This window comes from Mesocricetus auratus, unplaced genomic scaffold, assembly GCF_017639785.1.
Source record: "Mesocricetus auratus isolate SY011 unplaced genomic scaffold, BCM_Maur_2.0 Super-Scaffold_100010, whole genome shotgun sequence".
Classification (NCBI taxonomy): Eukaryota; Metazoa; Chordata; class Mammalia; order Rodentia; family Cricetidae; genus Mesocricetus; species Mesocricetus auratus.
The window spans coordinates 19,383,144-19,406,510 of NW_024429194.1; the positions used below are offsets into that span (position 1 = coordinate 19,383,144).

The 23,367-nt window shown below is 47.8% G+C and overlaps 1 protein-coding gene across 5 annotated transcripts in view; it reads left to right on the top strand.

Annotated features, from left to right (window-relative positions):
* Col6a3 (collagen type VI alpha 3 chain) overlaps positions 1-23,367 on the top strand; it is an 80,531-nt gene that overhangs the window by 13,617 nt on the left and 43,547 nt on the right. Inside the window, exons 2-8 of one of the 5 annotated variants that reach the window (XM_040753045.1) lie at positions 2,638-2,753; positions 4,176-4,793; positions 10,187-10,789; positions 15,510-16,094; positions 18,247-18,846; positions 20,241-20,813; positions 22,441-23,043. In XM_040753045.1, the coding sequence (XP_040608979.1) occupies positions 2,666-2,753; positions 4,176-4,793; positions 10,187-10,789; positions 15,510-16,094; positions 18,247-18,846; positions 20,241-20,813; positions 22,441-23,043 (3,670 nt within the window). In that variant the 5' untranslated portion in view covers positions 2,638-2,665. The remainder of the gene's footprint in view (positions 1-2,637; positions 2,754-4,175; positions 4,794-10,186; positions 10,790-15,509; positions 16,095-18,246; positions 18,847-20,240; positions 20,814-22,440; positions 23,044-23,367) is intronic. The other 4 variants (XM_040753046.1, XM_040753047.1, XM_040753048.1 and 1 more) reach the window with 4 other exon arrangements.

A 23,367-nucleotide genomic window follows, 5' to 3' on the forward strand; every position in this document is an offset into this window, starting at 1 on the left:
TACAGAAGGACATCCCCCATCATCTTCCTTTTCTTTCTAATTAAAAGGGAAGTTTTAACTTTAGCATAGTAAAATGAGGCTCAATGTTCCTAGATTAAATGTTTTCAGTTTCTTAAACCAGTCAGACTTTCTGCTTGAATGCCAGACTATTCTAGATGTTTCCCAGTGTCAAACAGCATGTTCTCAAAGTCAGCATGAAAGAAAAATAAGTGAGAATCTGAACTAACATTAATGATGTATTTGGTTCTGGTTCCCTCCCCTGGGCCTCTTTGAAGTACCCTTGCTCTCCCTGGGTCTTCTATCCTTCCCAGTTGCTCACTGGGAGATGCTGAGTCCCACCATCAAAGGCCATGGGTCCCTAAATGACAGGAATCAGTGCCTCAGGTCTGGGGAAGAGAGGAGAGGTAAGGAGACCTCAGCCTAGACAGAAACACCCAGACAGTTCTGTGCAGGAGTCTTGAGGAAGACTCCAGCCCTAAGCTGATTCGTTGTTAGAGACAGGAGGCTGAGGGGGGAGAGAAGGTGTTGGCAGGCCTGATGACATGGTCTATTAAACATTCTGAACGTGAACTTGTTTGCCTGGAAGTCACACTTGCAGCTGTTGGTTGGGACAAGATGGGAAACCAGGTAATGAGCAGTCTGCCCTCAGCTCTGGCTTCATCAGCAGGCAAGCTGAATCTCTTTGGGTTTGTTCCATGATGATGAGATTGGAGGTTGGCACACAGCAGGAGAAATGCTGGCTAGACAGGGAGGAAAAGGCAGAGTTGGAAACAGGCCACACTGCCTTCGGTGGGCAGAACCTATTCCTGTCGAGAAGGTAAGCATCCCTCTGCATCCCTGTCACCTGTCACCTGTCACTCTCTGTGCACGAGAGCCCTTCACTCTTGAGCCTCTTTCAACAGTCCATTTCCTTAGGAGCATGTGCTCTTCAAGCTGCTGCCTGCCTCAATTTGGAAGAAGGCTTAGTCATGTAGTTCCTAACTGTGGCTGACAGATGCAGTCATTAGAGCAAGAGAGTCTTGCTTACAGGGTTAGATGACACTACTTTCCAAAAGAGGGTGCCCACTTAACTCGTTACTTAGCAATTGGAGTGAAAATACAGTGTTCCAGATTGTGGAGAGAGTACTCTGAAGAAAAACAGAACTACACCTTTCACACAGTGTTTGGGAATGGCCAGCCAGAGAGCCAGAGATGAGATGGGGTTATGATGAGCCGGTGCATGTTTCTTTCCCTGAATCCTCTCAGTGCAGATGCCTGCAGCAGAGAGATCATGGTGGTAGAACGAGCATTATGGTAGAGAGAGCACTGTTGTAGAGAGAGCACCATTGTAGAGAGAGCATCATGGAAGAGAGAGCATTGTGACTCTGAACTTTCACCTTTCTCAGTTTGGACTCAGAAAGGAACGACCTTCTTTTAACTTGCCTTGATCTCCCTTTTGGATACTAGTCAAAGGCTAAGTCCCTTCCTGGTGGCTGCTTGTCCATCACCATGGCAAACACTGGATTTCTCTTTTCCTTGTCTTCATTTCCCTTCTTCTGGCATCAGCTGAGATGTACAGCCTGCTTGCTCTATTGCTTTACTCTTAAACTCTAACAAAATTGTCCTCAAGCTTAAAAGAATGTCCAGGTAGGAAGTGGGAAGTCCTACCACAGGGGGTTCTGTGCCCTGTTATCTGCAAGGGTCTGAGGGCCTGGGACTGGAGGGATGGCGTTGTGTCTAAGAGCACTGGGTGAGCGGACTCAGTTTCTGTTTCTAGCATTAAGGTGGTGGCTCACAAGTATTTGTAAATTCAGTTCCAGGGGTCTGACACTCCCTTCTGATCTCCAGGGGATCCTGAATGCACACATAGACACACACACACACACACACACACTCAGGTACACACATACATACTTAGGCACACAAACACATATATACTAAAATAAATAACACAGTCTGTGGTCCCCTGGGAAGAGCTCTGCCTACCTACCTCTTGATTTCCATTCTCTCCTTCTTGACATCCAGATTATTTGTAGAATTGGGGACTGAACCAAGGGACCGCATATTCGATAGACAAATGCTTTATCACCACTTGTATCTCTGGCTCTCTTTTCATTTTGACAAAGGATCTCAGTGAATTGCTCAAGTTGGTCTTGAACTTATTCAGAGAGTTCTTGTGTTTGTAAATTTCTAATCTTTCTACTTTAGTCTACAGTAGTTGAGTCTGCAGGCCTGTACCGCAAGGCCAGTGTGTGTGTGTGTGTGTGTGTGTGTGTGTGTGTGTGTGTGTGTGTGTGTGTGTGTGTGTTATGCAGTCATGTGTCACTTAACAATGGGGACCCATTCTGACAACTGTGCTGGGTGGCTCCGTCCTTGTGGGGACATCAGAGTGTATCATAAGAGAACTGTAACATTACTAGGTAATAAACCTTGATGGGCCACTGCTATAAGGGTGTTGTTAATGGGATGTGTTTGTGTCTTCTTGTCTGTTTGACTCCCTGCTTCTTATCATCTATCCATTTGCTGCTCATTCAAAGAGTGAATCACACACGAACCTATTCAGAAGCCTAACATGGCACAGAAAGCAATGGATTTTGGGAAATTTTTCAGTATGAGAGCTGAACACTGATCATTCTTCTCATCTGTCCTTTCCTTTAGGTTCACGGTTGGTGCTTAGACATTCAGCATGAGGAAACACCGGCATTTGCCCCTAGTGACCGTCTTTAGCCTCCTCCTCTCAGGCATGGCCATGACTCATGCCCAACAGCAAGCAGGTAAGGTTTAAATTTACTAAAAAGAAAAAAATTACTAACGTTGGTGGCTTGATTCTAGATCTCAGCCACCGGAGCTTGACATAAGGCTTGGGAGTGTCGAGAGTCATGAGAGACAGAGAGTGCATGTCACCAGGTGTGGACAGGCTTTGTGGGCCTTTCAGATGTTATGTCAGGGCACGGTGACTTTAAAACTCGATTTCAAATGATCTCCACATTGGGTCTTAACAGTGTCTCCACCCCATGGCTCACCATCTGGGGGCTTCTCCACATCCCTGGTACCAGTTTTCAGGAAGAAGACAATTATTATGATGAAATTATTTTCTTAAAACAAGAAACAAAACAAAACAACACCCATCCTTCCCTGTCTCTACCTCTAGACACAGAATGACGGTTATACATGGAACCATTGTTTCTTTACAAAAGATATTTCCTTAAACAACTTTAAACAACAGGCCCTAAAGCCCCATCAAGAATTTGCTTTCAAAATTTTAGAGCAGCAAGATAAGCTTCCTGTGTTGGAGCCAGGAGCCCTTGATGGAGGTCTCCTTGTCATGGCCTAGGGGTACTGGGCCTTCGACAGGGTTGTCTACAAGGCTGGGTTCCTTAGATGGAGGGGAAGGTAGCCTTCCTCAGTGGGAGAGCAGCAAGGCTTAGGGCCTCCCAGGGAAAGCCGAGGTAAGTAGAGTCTCAGAGGCAGCCTGGCCGCAGCTTCTGAAGGTTCCTCCCAGGGTCACCGATGGCTCGGCCCCAGGGTTCCTATAAATGTGGGGAAAATGATCAGCCTTGAACAAGTGTGTTACTGCTCAGAGTATAGGCAGACTTCTGTGCTCTGGAAATGTAGTAACTGGTTAGAAAGCTCTTCTTCATGTTCAAAAACCCAAGAAAAACAAGGCTTCTCCCTCTAAATAACCACAATTTTCTCCACTTCTAGAACTACTTGTCACATTACATTTCTTGCAAGTTATTGTAGGCCCTGAGGGAGTGGGTTCTCATAAAACACCAGTGGGCTCCTTATATCTTATTGGGGTCACTTCCTACCCCACACAGAAGAGTGAGTTGCCAATGACACGAGATCCCTTTGGTCTGGTCAGGTGGACCTGAGGTAGGGGCAGTCAAATTGTCACAAACAGTTATGCCTCAGCTCAAAGGCACCCTGCGATGTTTCTCCTGTTCTGCAATATTCTGCTGGCCCCTGACTTGGGGCTACTCAGTATGGGACTTGGACCACTGCTGGTTGTAACAGCAGCTGTATCCTCTTTCTTGGCTCTGCTCTGCAGGTAAGTCCTCCTCCCTGCCTTTATTGCAACCCTGGTGTACTACTTGGTGTAGCAGAGGATCTGCTTAGCTTATCTAGGAGGAAGTGCATTAGGAGGCCATTGTCTGTGCCAATGGGAAAACCTGAACCAATGTCTTTTTTTAAAGATGTCAAAAACGGTGCGGCTGCTGACATAGTGTTTCTAGTGGATTCCTCTTGGAGTGCTGGGAAGGACCGTTTCCTGCTCGTTCAAGAGTTTCTGTCTGATGTTGTAGAGTCTTTAGCTGTGGGAGACAATGATTTCCATTTTGCTCTGGTCCGGCTCAACGGAAACCCACAAACCGAGTTCCTGTTAAATGCGTACCACACTAAGCAAGAAGTCCTTTCTCATATTCTGAACATGTCTTACATTGGGGGAAGCAATCAAACTGGAAAAGGATTAGAATACATAATTCACAGCCACCTCACCGAGGCTTCTGGAAGCCGGGCCGCAGCCGGAGTCCCTCAGGTTATCATAGTGTTAACTGACGGACAATCAGAGGACGGTTTCGCTCTGCCCTCAGCGGAACTTAAGTCTGCGGACGTTAACGTGTTTGCAGTTGGAGTTGAGGATGCAGATGAAAGAGCCTTACGAGAAATAGCCAGCGAACCGCTCAGTATGCATGTTTTCAACCTAGAGAACGTTACCTCACTTCATGATGTAGTAGGGAACTTAGTGTCCTGTATACACTCCTCCGTGAATTCAGAGAGGGCTGGGGATGCGGAAAGCCTTAAAGACATCACAGGTAATGTCTGCACTGCCAGACTGCTCCCTGCCCTGCTGCTCTGTGCCTATGAGCTTAGCAAATACTGGCCTAAAGCAACCTAGTGCCTAAGAGATGCTGCAGGCTTAGGGAAGAGATGTTCTCAAGTTTAAAAACAAAGGCTTGACTATCCTCCGGCCTCCTCCAGACACAGCCTCCACCTGTACTCAGGAGAAGGTTTCTGAAAGAGCTGACATTTGAACTTTAAAACTCATATTCTGACACTGTCCCAGAGTTACTTTACCTTCCTGAAGGAGAAAGCCTCCTTCAGATGGTCATCCACCTAGGAGCAGAGAGCACCGGGAAGGAAGCACTGGTATGAGGGAGGAGAGGAGGCCATGTTTGTGTCTGGCAAACCGTGGACCACTCTTCTCTTCCACTCACTGGCACTTACTGAGATGTGACAAGCAGTCTTAGGTGTGGTGTGGCCCAAGTTTGTTTGGACATGACAAGTTGGAGAAGGAGCCTTGGCAGAGCTGTGGCATTCCTGACCAGGGTCTGCACGATTGTGTCTTTTGTGCCCTGTGACTTTAACCATGAGACTCTTCAGAGTTTAATGCCCTGCTCATGGTCACCCCAGGAGTATGTGACAGCAGGTGGTTGTCACATTGCGTGTTAATACTACACAGATGGACAGGCCAAGTAACGTAAATCAATCAAGCCTATTGGTTTCCCCTTCCATTGATAAGTGCCCAAAAGACTGAGAGGGAAGAAATATGACAAGAATGCAAATTGTCCTGCATAGCAGCAATCTTGCCTAGGGGCCAGAACTAGCTTCCTCATCAGACATGGACAGGGGCAGGGTAACCTGAGGTAGGACACAAGTCAAGGGGGGATGAAGGGAGTGTGGTGGGGAATAGGGCAGCATGCTGGGAGAGACTCAAGTCTCTCTAAGAGGGAGAGTCTGCATCTAGGATTCTGGAGTGGGTAGGAGAGAAGCTGAGCAGCTCAGGTGGAGTGGGCATGGGTCATTTCTAGAATGGGAGACGGGAAGGGCACAGTAGATGTGGAAGCCCGGGGTTGGAGCTGTTTGCAACAATGGATGCAGAGATGTGAAGAGGGTTCCCACAGTGCTTAGGAAATGACTGCTGACCTGGAGCAGTGTCACTAAAAACCAGAGCTTGCCAGCCAAGGGACATCACCACCAGTGTCTCCCTCTAGCTTTCTTCAAAGTCCTCGGGTACTTTCAGAATAGAACCATCTCCCAGGTTGGGAGTTCTGAAAGAGGGAATTGCAAGGAGAGAAGGAAATGCAGAGTAGAAGCTGCTAGAAACCTGCCACCTGCAGCACCCTCCCTTGGAGTCCTGGCAAGGTGGGGAAGTCAGTGAAATGCTAGAATGAAGGGGGGGGGTGGTTTCTGAGAAGGAAAGCATGGGAGACAGGATGAGGGGAGGAGTTGAGTGTTTGTCGGGGAGACAGCACAGTGTGTAGCATGCAGGCTTTGGGACTGGAGCTTGGAGGGGTGAGTAATGAGGCTGGAAGGGTAACCTACGCATAGAATCACTAAAGAGAGGGACTCTGGGCATGAGAGGCGGAAGAGATGAGGTTGGTGCTCATCAGGGCCATCCACACAGATGTAAAAGTCTCTTTGGACAGCTGAGTATGTAGTATGGCCACAGGTAACTGAAGCTCCAGAGAAAGGTTGAGCACGTGCTTGGTTCTTGACTAGGGAAAGAGGGATCATGCAGCCCGGACTCAGGAGACACGTACACCCTAGAGGGAGAGCAAGAGGAAATAAGGCTTGTGGGCAGCTTCTCTCCTTCCCTAAGAGAATGGCTGAGGCAGGAGGCCAGTAAGGCAGCTGGTGAAGTCAGGCTCCTACAAATGAGGATGCTAAGGGATGAAGAGGCAGTAGAGAATTTGAAGCATGAATCAAATAACTAAGGGGTGTGTGGGGAACCCAGGGAGACAGACAGGACAGAAGGCAGAGCCTTTGCGATTATAATCAGAACAATGAGCTGCTATAAGGAACTAAAACCAGGCAGGTTTTCATCACAGGGACTTAGAAAATGGCAGAAGAGGGAGGTGGTAGTTGCCAGCAGAGAGAAACACATTACCATGGACAGAAGAGGCTTGGGTATATAAGTGATTCAGGGCTGAGACATCCTAAAGAGTTTCAGAAGGCTGTTCGTCCCATGGCTCCCCCACGGTCCTCGGCCATTTCAGCCTTGGTAGGATTAGGGTCACCAAGGTCTAGTCAAAGGACAGGGAGGAGACAACTTGGTCCATTTACCCATACTACTTGGGTTCCCTGCTTTCAGCGAGGGGACCTCTCCTCCATCATTGTGTCATCCTGCCAGGTTATAGGATACGAAGGTGTGTTCTAGAGATCTCCCCCACCCATCACATTGCTGTGTGGGGAAGGACAACGGGGAACCCAGGGCAGTTGTCTGTCCACCTCGATTCTCTAACACACCCCTTTCAGAATATGGGCGTGGTAACACACTCACTTAAAGACGAGGTTAGTAGAGGGAGGCACATTTCCAAAGCTAACACCTTGGCAAACTAATAAACAGGAACAGGTGATGCAGCCATCATGTATGGATAAAACCCGAAACGACCATTGCAAGAGCATATTTCTGCCAACTGCATATTTCTCTACAGCTAAAACCTTTGTTTTTATGGCAAGAGAACATCTCTGTCTTCTGTGTCTTAGCCACTGGCAGCACCAGGGTGGAGAATGAGTGTGTCCTCTTTCCTGATTAACTGCACTCTGCAATTTCTTCACACCATGTCTCACTGCGTGTCCCATAGCAAGACTAATATAAGATAAAACGAGTAGCCAGGCTTCCATTCGAGAGCCTGGAATAAAGTTTAGGAGCAGGCACGTCTGTGGTCTGACTAAGGTTGCTGCAGGGACCGTTGCCCTATAGTCTGTTCTTGATTCTAAAGTAAGAGCCTACACATGGAAAGAGCTAAGGGTCACCATTCTGAGTGCCCTCTGCTCTTCTCATTAGTCTTGGTTGTGTTTTAAGGTATCCCCGTGTCACCCTTTGAAAATGACTGCAACTGAGATATGAGACCTTGAGTTTAAAACAGAAGCTGAAGGTGATTCTGAGGAGTTCAGCATATATTTTCTTCTAAATTTGCGTTTTTCGCAGGAAATAGGAGCAGGATGTTTCCTGGGCACTCAGGCTACTAAGGCTTAGGGCCTTGGATATCTTGAACACTTTGCATAGAAGGTGCCGCAGAGGTGTGACTCACGAGATACGAAACAGAGAGCCATACAGCCTCCAGTCTGATTTCTCATGGACTTGGTGTTGGCCGTTGGTTTGCCTTGCTGCACGCAGAAACCTGGGGCTCCTGGGTTTCTGTGAGGCTTTGGCTCTCGCGGCTAACAAAGCATGCTCTGTGTGTTCCATTATTGTGTGTGTAAGAGGATCATGGTTTTTGACGCAGTGATGACAAATTATCCATCATTTTATGGCCTACCTCTGATGACATTCAGCCTGCTTTCCCACCCAGGGAGTTCTTTTGTGATATTTACACCCTTAGACATTGCTAAAGAGTATGAAATAGTGGAAATAGAATGGAGAAAGGATTGTGCCCCGCTATGACTGAAGATTTTTTTATTGTCCGTCTTGATCATAATTAACTCTTTTTTAATGTCTAGATAGAATTATTTAGAGACAGGTCCTTCTGTGTCCCTTGAGGTCACTGGCTTAGACCTGGAAACATGGAGGCCTTTTATGGAATCCTCCATGCAATGGTGAGAGCCAGTTTTATGGTCTGTGTGACTGACACTCCCTGCCTCTGCATCTTCCCAAGATCCTTCAGGAATCTTGTATTTTGGTTGAAGATTGGTGAAATATTTTGGAGTTCAAACCAAGGGTCTAGTCTTATGCTGATATTGTATGACAGTTGCTAACACATAAGATCTCACTCACTGTGACAAAGCCATTGCCCTCTTATATCTTATGAGGAGAAAAACAATTGTCCTCTTATATCTTGCTGGGAGGACAGCAGTAGCAACATTCCAAATTACTTCATCTGCCGGGATTAAATCTCTCTCAGGACTAAACTCTGAATGTGTGGTCAAGGATCTTTAAGTACTTGGGGAAGGCAGATGACACTGAAGCCTGGCACTCCCTGCTTCAGCTCTCATGAGAACACTGCCTGAGAGTAAACTCATTGGTTTTGTGAAATGAGCTTTGTGGGCCTTTCCCCAGTGAGAACATACACAGATTTTCTAGCATAAGGGAAAACTAACTTTAAATATGAACACTCACTGGCACTCAAATTCCAAATGAATGGTCTTTTAGTGTATTACAGTGTAATAATTATGCTCCAGGGCCACTGAGTATGAATATTCATGTTCACACAGAGTCTCTTCTTGGCCTTAAGCATGAACACATTTGCTGGGGAACAGTTGATTTAAGTGCCTTAGTTAAACTGTTGGACTTCCCTGCCCTGGCTTGTAGACTCACTCATCGCTCCCCTTTACCCGAGTCTCTGTGTAATCCCCATTTTCAGTAATGGAATAGAAGGCCCAAGTTCCCATCACTGGGAAAAAGAGGTCTTTGACAACCGTTTTTATGTCCTTCAGCGATGACAACTCATTTTGGTTTAGCCAATCTTGGTCCTGCTAGGTAATCCTCTAGGATGTCATAAAATGAGGCTGGATAATTATGTCATGACTGGTTTCATGTCACTCTGCTTAACCTCGTTCTTCATTATTTGACTGAATATAGAGGCAATGCAAAACAAACATTTCTCACCCAGCCCCATGTTTGGATTTCACACAGCCATGCACTGGAGAGATGAACAATGGATCCATCGCAGTCAAGGGATTTTTTAACTGTGTCTGAGTTTTGGGTCCCAGACGTGCACAGAATCATCCATTTTGATTTTCAAGAAACAAAATGAACAATAGTTATATAAGGAATTAAATACACTTGTGGAGCTATCAGTCACTGGGCCACAAACCTGGGCTTTTGTTTTATAAGCTGTGCATTTGCATAAAAATTTTAATTAGAAATTAGAAATAACCTTTGGATTTGTGACTGCCTAATCGTCTCTCCTGCAATATCGTATCTTATAATCAGGCACAATTATACTTCCCTCTAAATTTAGAAGAAAAGTCAAGAACATTGATTTCTCCCTTGGAGTATGATGTTTTGAAGTTTAACTGTGGAGGTATCACGTATGAAAATTTATTATGAATGCCCTGTTCCAACCACGATTCCTAAGTATTTGCCTCTTATCCACTCAGAATGCAGAACTCAGACTCCACACTCCTTCACCGACATTGTGTTTTGTTTGTCTGTGTTTCGTGTTTCTTATTGGTTTCCAAGGAAACACGTCAGATGATGCATGTAGTCACTTGTTCTAATGCTTTCACTTTTTTTTTTTTTTTGCATTTCTTTCTTTTAAAGCACAAGACTCAGCCGACATTGTTTTCCTTATTGATGACTCAGACAACACCGGAAGTGCCAATTTTGCTGTCATTCGAGACTTCCTTGTAAATGTCCTTGAGAGACTCTCAGTTGGAAATCAGCAGATCCGAGTGGGGGTGGTCCAGTATAGCGATGAGCCCAGAACCATTTTCTCCTTGGATGCCTACCCCTCCAAGGCTATGGTTCTGGATGCTGTGAAAAGGCTCAGCTTTGCTGGGGGGGAATTGGCCAACATAGGCCTGGCCCTTGACTTTGTGGTGGAGAATCACTTCACTCGGACAGGTGGCAGCCGGGCAGAGGAAGGGGTACCCCAGGTGCTGGTTCTCATAAGTGCCGGGCCTTCTAGTGATGAGATCCGGGATGGGGTGGTAGCTCTGAAGCAGGCTAGTGTGTTCTCATTTGGCCTTGGAGCCCAGGCCGCCTCCAGGGCAGAGCTTCAACACATAGCTACCGATGACAGCCTGGTGTTTACTGTCCCGGAATTCCGTAGCTTTGGGGACCTCCAGGAGCAATTACTGCCGTACCTTGTTGGTGTGGCCCAAAGGCACATTGTCTTGCAACCGCCAACTATTGTCACACAAGGTATGTATGCCTTTTTTGCCATCTTTACAGGAATGGGGGTGTGTTGTATGGTGATTGTCATAAAAGGAAGGTGGGCACTGGAGTGATTCACCTTGGAAGAACCCGTAAGTACCCACAGTCAGTCAGTAGTCATTCTGTGATGTGCTGAATTTTGTATGGACTGTGCATGGTCATTGCATTGTTCAGAAAAAAACTAAAGATGGATGAATGAATGGAAGGCTCTCTTAGAACATAGGCTTAAGCAAAATGTAATCTTTAGGCTAATGTAACAGACCTGCTGTTTTGAACTATTGGGCATCAATGTGTTATCTATTTGTTATCCAATCATCTTGAAAAGGGCTTTAGAAAGCTGCTCCAGGGTAAAGGCATTGTTGGTGAGTTAGAAGTACACTCATCAATAGTGTCTTCCCAAAAAACAGCAAAGGGGAAACGTGACTCCTCCTGTGTCAGTGTGGTGAACACAAGAGGGACATTTCTGAAGGTAAGGCTCAGTTGAGCACATACTGGATTCATAGACCATTCTGGTCCTGTGCTTCCAAGTTAGGAATTGTTTTGAGTGGCAGGTTTATCATGTATGCTCAAATGGAAGGCCTACAGCAGCACAGCCAACTGCAGTCATCTGAAGAATGCAAGCCAATCAACCTTATGTGAGAGATACACACTTAAACACAGGAGGTGCGCGGACACTGGAAAGGCTGATAGTCTGAGAGTCCATCACTTTTGGATGGTGTTGGTTTTATGACCCTAGACAGGCCAGCTGGAGACCATCCAGTAAGTGGGGACACACTACCAAAGGCTTCATCATCCACACTAGGTCCCCTTCCTGGTGTTGCCTTCACATGGGGATGCTCTCAGATCAGTCCTTGAACACAAGACCCTGTTCCTCATTGTTCTTCAGCAGCGTGCAGACTCAGTGAAGATGAACACGTGAACAAGGCTCATGGGAGACTCTGGCTGGCATCTGTAGCCTGCGATTCTAATTTTTCTGAGTGAAAATATTTGTCTGTGTAGCTATGTTTGCCAGCTATAAAGAAAGAGCCTGGATCTTTGAAATGACTGTTGTCATAAGTAGCTGTATCCATTGTATCCATGGAATTCCTGGATGATTTTTCTTAGCAAAAGGGATAATGGTGTTTTCACAAAGAAATATTTTGGTCAACATGCCATTGTATGAAATGGCAGAACACTTTAAAGCCTCAATGAAAAGCTTCCTTAATGGCTCATGTATGGTGTTGACCTCTTTGCTAACTGGCAGGTCTAATCATAGAGTAAATGTGGAGGAAAACACACGTCCTCAGTGTGAAATCCAGCCAGAATTAGGACAGCTTCCTTCAGATAAATTTCAGACAGAGTTCTGGTGGTAACACAGTTGTGACAAAGCTCAGGCACCAGAACTAACCATGTATGAGAACTTCTTTCCCGGGAAACCCCTTGGTGTCCGTGGGTTCAGAGGCCAATCAGGATGCAGCTTGTTGTGCTCCCTTTCACTGTGCTGCTCCTCCTATTGTGGTGGGGACAGGGCACAGGAAGGGTAGGCACCAGCCTGAGCTGGATGCTCTGAGAGGAAACATTGAAGAAAGGGGACTCCGTGTCTGAGACTCCTGTCTGGCTGTGGTCTGAGCTGCCACGGTGCCTCAGACTGCCTTTGTGGTGGCTCTGGTGATTAAGGAAACAATGAAGGGACATTTCCGGTCCACTGAGCTTCTCTGAGTCTGCATGCCCTGGAAGCAAACCACTGCTGCGTGTTTGAGAAACATGAGTGTCATGACTGGCTGGAGAAGCAGCTGGCTTGTGGGAGGGAGAGTCAGCAGTTATTACAGCTGTAGGTGGGAGATCAGACCCTCCTCTGGCAGTGGAGGGGAGCTGAGCAGAGAGCAGCATGGTGAGGTGGCCCTTTTGGAGAATGGGAGACCAATTTCCTGGGAGCATTCCATTGTGGCATGCTGGTGCTGTCATCCATGTGTAGAACACAGACTTCCTGTTTGTGCTATTTCCCCAGGAACACACTTTTGCTTGGGTGACACGGGGGAGAAGAGCACCATGGAGTCTTTGCCAGGAGGGTTTGGTGGGGGTCTTGGGGGCCATGGAAAGTGAGGGCTAGTGAATCAGAGAACTCTTAAGAATAGCACAGGAGCCGGGCGGTGGTGGCACTCGGGAGGCAGAGGCAGGCGGATCTCTGTGAGTTCGAGGCCAGGCTGGACCAAAGAATAGCACAGGGTAAGAGATGGAGAGTGCTTGATGGAGGGAGGGGAAGGGTTGAAGGTCAGATTTGAGAACTTGGTGGATGAAGAAGTGGGGGTGTCATTTGTCTGAAAGAGAAGAGGCAGGTGGCAGGTCGTGGGAGGTGTCAGGGGTGTGGGTGCTCTATTGTGTCTATAGATGATCATAAGCTGTGACCCTAGAAGCAGGGGTGGGGTGGATGGGAGGACACAGTCATTGTGACGTTGGAGGCTTCAGGTGATAGGGTTCCCAAGTCCTTCAGAAGACTGAAGAGAGAGACAAGAGAATAAACTGATGCTCCAAGGACAGGGGACGGAGTAAATGGGTGGCAGGGGTGGCTCTTGAGAAGATCTGGTTGGAGGTATTAATTGGGAGACTGAGGATGTCTTTTCCCAACTCTGAAGATTTGGAGGAGAGAGAAGGGATCCTGGGGTGGTCCTGTTGTCAGTCCCAGGAGTGAGAGGATCATTCATGGAGGAGATTAGCAGGACCTTGAAGGTCACTCCCTAAGAGACAATGGCTCCTCAGAGCTCAGGGGGAAGAGAAAGCCTGGTCCTGTCAGATCAGTAAAGGAAGCCTTGGATCCCAAACAGGAAGCCCGAGAATCATGTGCTTTGAGAACTAGATGTAAGATGGCCCATAAAGCAACTTCTCCATATCACAGAAATAGGATCCAGAGAGGGGACACGGCCTGCAAAGTTTTATCAGCTGGTGTCAGAAGCTTGTGGCAAGCAGGAACCTGATTGTTCATTGAGTCGCTTGGGGCTTTTTTTCAGTGATTATTACATTTGCATAAATGCCATTCCAGGGGTCCCTGGGGTTGGCAGCGTCTAAAACTTTAAACACAAACCAAGTGACCTCTTCCATAATCAAAGAAGACTTGTGTCATGGAAACTGGGAGCCCCAAGGCACACTGTAGAGCCCACAAAGCTGAATTCATGCTCTACAGTTTCTGTGTCCCCACATACGGACATCTGTTTTTCCAGGGGCCACTGGCAAAATGTATAACAAGGTGCTAAAACTTGGGAGGTGGCAAGTGTGACTTGCCACAGCCTGGAAGTGTGCTTGTGAGGAGGAATGACACTTCTCAGAGGGCCCCACCCATGGATTTGTCTACTAGTTTGTTGGGTGGGAGATGCGTGGTAAACATGTGTGATACAGATACAGAGCATTATATGTGCAAAATATATGTATATTCACTTGTGTGCACCTTGTTCCGGGTGACATAAAGGTATGAGAAGTCCACTACACACACGTGCACTCAGTTTATCTGCAAAGACATTTTTACATTACAGTCAAAGTTGCAACCCCAAGGGACTGCATGCTCTAAACTGAAGAAGGAAGGAGATCCCCGAGTGGGTGTTTGTGGCCTCCCTAGGAGGGGCAGGTGGTGTTCCATACACAGCTGCACCAGCAGATAGATAACCGGGCACCCGGACCGGAAGTGCTCATGCATAAACACCTCCCTCCTGGCAGGACTCAAAGTTGTCTCTTCTTGGTGCAAAGAGTGTTAGAGGAGGCACAGTCATACTAAAACCGTTCCTTATGGCAACGCCAGTGACCCTGACACCATATTCCCAGCCTCTGGTCCCCAAGACTAGGAATGAGCTGTGCCTCAGTTCTCAGGAAGCTCTTCCTTGTTCCTTGCCTTTATTTCCAACCCTCTTTCTTCTGCTGGGTATTATAAAATCAGCTCGTCACACCAGATGTCTGGTACAAGGGACACCAGGGGCCTTTTGTAAACATTCCTACTCCAACTCAGCGCAGCTAGCGTCTTCACAGTCTAGGAGTAGCCTGAGACATCAGGAATTGGCACTGAGTCTGGTAGAGACCTGTCCCATCCTTTGAGTATGTTGTACATAGTCTATGACAGTGACTGGGTGAAGTCACAGTCATTGCCAGTGGAGTTTTCGTCAAGACACTTGCTTTTATGCTTTGTCTAAGTCACTCAGGTCATGGTATGCCACTGACTACCATTTCCACACTGGGCTGTGAAATGAAACTCTATGGCTGCCCTTGGTGGGACAGACATTGGTTTCTTTTCCCGCGATTTATGAAGAGCCATTAAACATTTGTTTGTGCCCGCCAAAGGAAGCCACATAATATGGAACTAAGGAAAAAGTGGGTGTGCAGGGGAGGAATGCCCATTCTCTTTCAGATTTTGCATTTGGCAGCGTGTGGGTCTGAAGTCAGGTTAGTGATGCAAAGAGTTTTCTGAGCAGACCCGGGCTTTACTCATCCAAACTTTCAAACCATGTATGTAGCAGCAAAGAGCCAATTACCTCTTTAGTGGTGGCGTGTGATAGTAACTTTCTTTTCTGAAGCTATTTCTTAAACACATTGCAAGTAGGCAGAGTTGGAGGAGAGCCCATCACAGCCCCCCCCCGAGACTCTGACCAGAGCAAGGGAGAGCTGTCTGTGCGTAGGGGGCTTTACAGTGTCACTGTGGAACATGATCACTGAGGCCATTCTGTTTACCTCTTATTGTTGCTGTCTACAGTCATGGAAGTCAACAAGAGGGACATAGTCTTCCTGGTGGATGGTTCCTCCAGCCTGGGGCAGTCCAACATCAATGCCATCAAAGACTTCATCTCCAAAGTCATCCAGAGGCTGGAAATCGGACACGACCTGGTTCAGGTGTCAGTGGCTCAGTATGCAGATACTGTCAAGCCCGAGTTCTATTTAAACACCTACTCCACCAAAAGGGATGCCATAGCTGCTGTGAAGAAGATGAAGGCCCTGGAAGGCTCGGCCCTGTACACGGGCTCGGCTCTGGACTTTGTTCGAAACAACCTTTTCACTAGCTCAGCAGGCCATAGGGCAGCTGAGGGGGTCCCCAAGCTCCTGGTGCTGATCACGGGTGGTAAGTCCCTTGATGAGGTCAGCCAGCCGGCCCAGGAGCTGAAGCGGGGCAGCATCATGGCCTTTGCCGTGGGCAGCAGGGCTGCAGACGAGGACGAGCTGAAAGAGATCGCTTTTGACTCCTCCCTGGTCTTCACTCCCGCTGAGTTCCGTCCTGCTCCTTTGCTAAGCATGCTGCCCAATCTGCTGGCGCCCCTCAGGACCCTCACTGGAACCACAGAAGGTACGGTAGCTGCGCTCTATACATGCAGGAGGGGGATGGCAGGCAGAACCTTTGAGAGATGCCCAGAGATGAACTGATGTTTCATTGACAGAGCACTGTGAAGGGTTACTTTTTCTGCAGGGTGGAAACTGTAGAGTTGAAATGTCACTCTGCAAATGCAGGAGTATGACTTGAGACTCTAGCACCACAAGGCCACCCACCTGTGGGCACAGAAGTCACTCTGTGTCCCGTGATTGACATCCCTTCTGTCTTCATTAGTGACCCTTTCTAGAAACCTCCCTTCAGTCAAGGACCCCCTCTTCTGGAGAAGACAGTGTCTCTGTTGGCAGGAGATGTAGCACCTCAGCTTTTAAGCCCCCCTTCTCTCTGTATGAGGGATTCCCTTCAACAGGAAAGTGTACTGATAGATGGCAGTGAAGATCAAGCCCATGGTCCTTCAGGTCCCTCACTTTTATGACCGGCAGTGCAGAGCTATTGCTAAACACACCGTAAAGCTCTCAGCCTGTGAACTGGGGAAACACAAACCTCCATTCTCAATTAAGAGAAGATGAATATCCTGGAATCCAGCTTGCCCTCCTCACAGACCTCACACGGAAAGACTGAACAGTGCATGAACCTACTGCATGGATGCCTGCTTGCTCCTCAGACCATCTTGCCTTGAGAGTTCTCAAATTCTCTCTCTCCCTCACTACCTCTTCCTCCCCCTCTCCCTCCCTTTTTTCCCCTCTCCCTCCCTCTTTCCCCCCTCTCCTCCCTCTTCCCCCCATCTCCCTCTGTCTCTCTCTCCCCCCTCTCTCTTCCCCCTCCCTCTGTCTGTCTCTCCCGAATCCATTGTTTATAGCCAAAGTTAAATGAACATAGGATCCAGTTAGTCTGAATTACCATGAGGCATGGGCAGGGAGTACCAAGTTCTAAATGTGTCCTTCAGGATACATAGGGGATGGATCAATTCCCTCTACCCATGGATACAGAAATCCATAGATGCTCAAATCCCTGCGTTAAGATGGTAAAATGCTCAAATGTAATCTGTGTACACCCTCCTGTATATACAGTAATAAATGTGATGCTAGCATTATGGCCAATCAAAAGTATAGGAAGTGTTGACAAGGGGAAGAATCATATTTAGTACATTTTTTCCAAATATTTTTGAGCCTTGGTTGAATACCTACATATGGACCCACAGATAAACTTTTCTTCATGCAAATAATTTTGACCTAACATGCCATACAATCTCTTTGCAATTTACTGTCACCTAACTTCTCAATATCTGTGACAAAAACAATGTGTTGGAGGGAGAAGAGTTGATTCCAGCTCACAGTTTGAGGGTGCTGTCCACTATGGCGGGAGAGGCATGGCAGCCAAACTTCCTCCTTTGTATTCTGCCCAGGACCCCAGCCCATAGAGTGATGCCATCTCCATTTAGGGTGAATCTTCCCACCTCAACGGCCCTAGAAAAACTCCCTGATGGACATGCATAGAAGTTTGCCTCCTAGGCAACATTTAGATTCTGTCAAGTTGACACTGTATTAACTCTCACACCTACGATCCTGCCACGCCTCCTTGGAGGATCTGCCCTGGGTATCCTACTGTCCAGGACCAATGTGACCCTTAACAAGACAGGAGAGAGTGGCAGGGGGTGAGGACTCCGGTCAGAAGACCACATACGTTGATTGGCAGGTAGTCTTAAAGAAGGTGGGCTGGCGTTTCTTGAGCTTTGGATGGAAAAAGCCCTCTTTGTGTAGTGAGACGAGTCCCAGAGGGCTCAACCAGCATGGGCAACCATCCTGTGGGCAGGCGCCTGGAGACAGTGACATAGAGGACAGCCTCCTTGTGGAGTTCAGTTCAGGGAGGGAACACTGCTTCAGGCGTCTGGTGATCTTGTTGGTTGTACACATTCTAACTCCAGTGCTTTGTCTGTCTGTGAGCAATCTCAGTTTTGTACACTCGGCTCTTAGTGTGCCTCACAAGCTCCAGCCACCACAAGAGGAAAATATGCAGCCGCTTGCCATATTTTACCAGGACGACATGCTCTGCTGTGTTGTGTTGACTTCCTCTGTGCTCTGTTTGTGCCATGCGTGCCCTTGAGGGAAGGGCACACATGGGAAGCCCTCTCAGGGCCGTGTCTCACCGTGTTCTCTGTGCTTCACTGCAGTTCACGTAAACAAACGGGATATCATCTTCCTTTTGGATGGATCCGACAACGTTGGAAAAAACAATTTTCCTTACGTGCGTGACTTTGTAACCAACCTAGTTAACAGCCTCGATGTTGGAAGTGACAATATCCGTGTCGGCTTAGTGCAATTTAGTGACACTCCCGTCACAGAGTTCTCTCTAGACACTTACCAGACCAAGTCAGAGATGCTTGCCCACCTGAGGCGCTTGCAGCTCAAGGGGGGCTCGGGCCTGAACACAGGCTCTGCCTTGAGCTATGTCCATGCCAATCACTTCACGGAGGCAGGCGGCAGCAGGACCCAGGAACACGTGCCTCAGCTGCTGCTCCTGCTCCTGGCGGGGCCTTCTGAGGATGCCTATTTGCAAGCTGCCAATGCCCTGGTGCGCAAGGGCGTGCTGACCTTCTGTGTGGGGGCCAGCCGGGCGGATAAGGTTGAGCTAGAGCATATTGCTTTTAATCCGAGCCTGGTGTATCTCATGGATGATTTCAGCTCCCTGCCAGCTTTGCCTCAACAGCTGATTCAGCCCCTAACCACATATGTTAGCGGAGGTGTGCAGGAAGTTCCACTAACCCAGCCAGGTAAATCTCCCTCCACTGTGGGTCCCCCCCCCCTCTTCAGATGTCTTCCTGGCAGCAGTGACCAATGCAACCCCAGAGCCTGTGATGTGTGGAAGGATGGTGGCTCACTTTGGTTGGACCAGTTGAAGACACTGCTCTGGCAAACTTAGACTCTGAGTATTCAGCCATGTTCATGTTGTCTCAGATTTATTTGGAAGTTGAACAAAGTGAACATTCTAGACCAGTGGTTCTCAATTTTCCCAATGCTGCGACCCTTTAATACAGTTCCTCGTGTTGTGGTGACCCCTCCCAAACACAAAGCTATTTCGTTGCTTCTTCATAACTGTAATTTTGCTTCTGTTATGAATCATAATGTAAGTATCTGCTATGCAGGATGGTTTTAGGTGACCCATCAAGTGGGTTGTGACCACCCACAGATTGAGAACCACTGTTCTAGAGTGAAAACTCACAAGAAAGGTAGGAAAGGGGAAAGAAAGAGGAGGAGGAGGGAGGGAAGAAGAAGGGAAGGCGACTGAGAAAGAGAGATTGATTGGCTCTGTTATATGATTCGAATCCTTCCTTTAAGTGGCGTTCTACATTCAGACTCTGCCATGTGTAAAAAGCTATCTGTGCATTTTCATGCAACAGTGAGTCCATGCTACCATTGCTGTGACAGATTAGTATGGCCCTCAGTGATGGATACAGGGACCCTACCAGTTTTCTGCTTTTATCACCCAGATGGGTAGCAAGCCTGAGCCAATGGCTACCTCACTGAAGTCGCTCTCAGAGTGGTTTGAGATGACATTTGCATGGTGTGATACGGCCCCCTTTTGGCTGGTACTCATGTTTTCTGTCAGTTTTGGTAGATTGGAATAGTTAGTAGAGATTTGACACTCTAATCCCAAAAGCATCGACGTTAATATTTTGGGTCTTAACTCTTGACCTTAAGGTTACTGAAAACATGACTGAGTTTGGGCAGATCCCTGTCAACCCAGATGTTCATGGGAAGTTAGTCTGTAACCAGTCTGTGTCACAGGATATGGAGGTTTTCAGCAGAAATATAGACTGGAACACAGTTTTGATAGTTCTATTTGTGACAACATGAACACACCGGCTGCTATCAGTGGTCTAACTTGCTGCAAGAACAGGACAGGCAGGCTTTCCAACAGCTTGCTTGGTCAAGACTGTCTGGGTGGTAGGCTTGTAGAATGGCCAGCCCCATGCTGTTCCTTTGCAAATTTGTGCTGCTCTGGAACAGCAGAGGCCGCGGCAGGGAGGGTCTTCATCCTCCTCCCTTGCTGCTATGGTGATGTCAGGGGAATCTGGTGAACTCCCACATCATGTGGTGGTGCTGGGCAGAACCAACTTGGTGTCAGGGTCTCTTCGCTTACTGTGTCCATCTGCTTTCCTTGTAGAGGACAAGCGGGACATTCTTTTCCTCTTTGATGGCTCATCCAATGTTGTGGGCCAGTTCCCTGCTACCCGAGACTTCCTCTACAAGATCATAGAGGAACTCGATGTGAAGCCGGACGGGACCCGAGTAGCGATAGCTCAGTTCAGTGATGATGTCAAGATGGAGTCACACTTCAGTGAGCACCAGAGTAAGGCAGAAATTCTGAACCTCGTGAAAAGGATGAAGTTAAAGACGGGCAAAGCCCTCAACCTGGGCTATGCCCTGGACTACGCGCTGAGAAACATCTTTGTGCGGTCAGCCGGAAGCCGCATCGAGGATAACGTGCAACAGTTCCTGGTGCTGCTGGTTGCTGGTCGGTCGACAGATGCTGTCGCAGGGCCGGCAAACTCGCTGAAGCAGAGAGGAGTGATACCGTTCATCTTTCAAGCCAAGAATGCTAATCCCGATGAGCTGGAGCTGATCGTGCCATCCCCTGCATTCATTCTGGTGGCAGAGTCGCTTCCTAAGATTGGGGACCTCCAGCCACAGATAGTGAGCCTTCTGAAAGCGGCGCAGAGTGCAGGGCCTGTATCAGGTATGGCACATCTATGTGGCCCCGCCCCCTGCAAAATCATAGCAGAGGCTGTTGGATCCGGGATCTCAGAGGAAGAAGTCCTACCAGGGCTTATAGAGGACATGGAAATTGCAAGCTCTTTCTGGGGGAATAAAAGAACAGGAGAATCCTCTCTTTTCTAACTGTGCCTTGGAAGGATATGGGTGAATGCTTTTTAAAGGCACTAGAATATTTCATGATAAAATGTATCATAGAGGTTTATATAACAATAGTTTGTGTCTTTAAACAATTCCTATCTGATAATAATGCCATATACCATGGTTGTGTTATAGATTGACATCAAGTGTCAAGTGACACACTTTTAAGTGAATGTCACTGATGTAAGTCCTTTAATCACAATCATCAAAAAGGCAGACAAATTCAATTCCACCATGAGGTGGCATTAAAATTTCTGACTGAATTTATACTCCCTTAAGTTGGTATTTAACCATGCTTCATTTGGTCATAAAATACACCCTATGATATATATGTATATCACAGGAGAAATGGGTCTTCCAGCTAGAAGGCAGCCTGCCCTGTTGATATAATGGACACACACACACACACACACACACACACACACACACACACACACACCAATCACGTCTATACACATTCTGCTGTGTAAGTACCACGTGCTAACCAATTGCACCACTGGGGTGTGGGTGTCTGTGCACAAACTGATCACATATCTCTTGTGGCTGAAGACTGAGACCCTAGAGGCTCTTTTCTGATGCAGGGTTTTCTCACCTTCCTTCCTTCCTTCCTTCCTTCCTTCCTTCCTTCCTTCCTTCCTTCCTTCCTTCCTTCCGCAGATTCTCTGGTGCTTTGCAGTGAGCACTTGGAATCTTCACAACTGCAAAATGCTTGGCTCTGTTGGCTCAACTATTTCCTGTTCCCAGTTATTTCCTTGAGTTTATCTTTCAAAGTTAACAGTCATTGACTGATTGAGACAGGGTCTCATGCATAACCCTGACTGGCCAGGAACTTGCTATGCAGATCAAGGTAGCCTCAAATTCACAGAGCTCCTCCTGCCTCTATCTCTTAAGCCCTGCCATAAAGGTCACCACACCTGGCCTTGCAATTCTGTTTACAGTTAAGAAAGATAAAACAAAGAGCCTTTTCTACAGTACATCCATCTTCCTGTGTTGCCTCAGAACTTTACCACACACGTCATGGTTTACAACGGACGGGATTCCTTCCTGACAGGTTTTGTTTTTGTCAGTCATCAAAATCCGTCCTCCCTGAGCTAAAGTCAAGGTGTTGTCAGGGCAGGCTGCCTTCTAGCTGGAAAAGGACCCATTTCTCTCCTTCTTTCCAGATTCCAGAAATCTTTCAAACTCTCTGGCTCATGGTCTCTTCTCCATCCTCTAGATGCTCAGATGATACCCACCCTAGTCCCCTCCCACTTCCTGTAATGATATTGTGCCTGTATGGGGAGTACACACTCTTCATCCCTAACTTGTCACTCAATCACCTTTGCAAAGCCTTCTTCACAGACAGAAGGATTTGGGGGTGGACCTTCCTGGGGGGCTGCCGTGTCACCCGACATGGTGGTATATAGTGTCCAGTCCTGGGTGACTCACTAGGTGTTTTCCTCCAATTTCAGGTGAAAAAGATGTGGTGTTTTTGATTGATGGCTCCGAGGGTGTCCGGAGTGGCTTCCCCCTGCTAAAGGAGTTTGTGCAGAGAGTAGTGGAGAGCCTGGACGTGGGTCCTGACCGTGTGCGTGTGGCCCTGGTACAGTACAGTGACCGAACCAGGCCTGAATTCTACCTGAATTCTCACATGGACCAACAGGGTGTCATCAATGCCATCCGCAGGTTGACACTGCTCGGGGGCCCGATCCCCAACACAGGGGCGGCACTGGACTTTGTCTTGAGGAATATCCTGACTAGTTCCACGGGGAGCCGTATAGCAGAAGGTGTCCCCCAGCTCCTGATTGTGCTTACGGCTGAGAGGTCGGGAGACGATGTGAGAGGCCCCTCAGTGGTTCTGAAGCAGGGCGGGGCAGTGCCCATTGGCATTGGCATCGGGAATGCTGACATCTCTGAGATGCAGACCATCTCCTTCATCCCAGACTTCGCTGTGGCCATCCCCAGTTTCCGGGAGCTTGGGACGGTCCAACAGGTTGTCTCTGAGAGGGTGATCCAGCTCAATCGTGAGGAGCTGAGCAACTTGAAACCAGTGTTTCTGCCCTCTCCGAGCGCAGGTGAGGGGGTTGGGTTTGGGTTCTTTGAATTTCTCTTCCCCATAATCACCTTGGCTACTTGCTCGGACTGTGTGCTACAGACCATCTTCAGTCTTGTTTCTCCTGCCACATAGAGTGTAGAGCTGTGTGAAACACTAGGAGCCTTTTTGCTTTTTGAAGCATCAAATAGTTAAGATTCACGTTTTGGGGCAAATTAAAGCATCAAAGAGGGCACACATATGATGTGGATCCAGGCTCTGCAGAGAGCCTGAAGGGGCCCCTGCTGAGTGTCTAGCTTAAGCAGCATCTGGCAGCAGTAGCCTTCTGCCATCAGAGGAGCCCTCT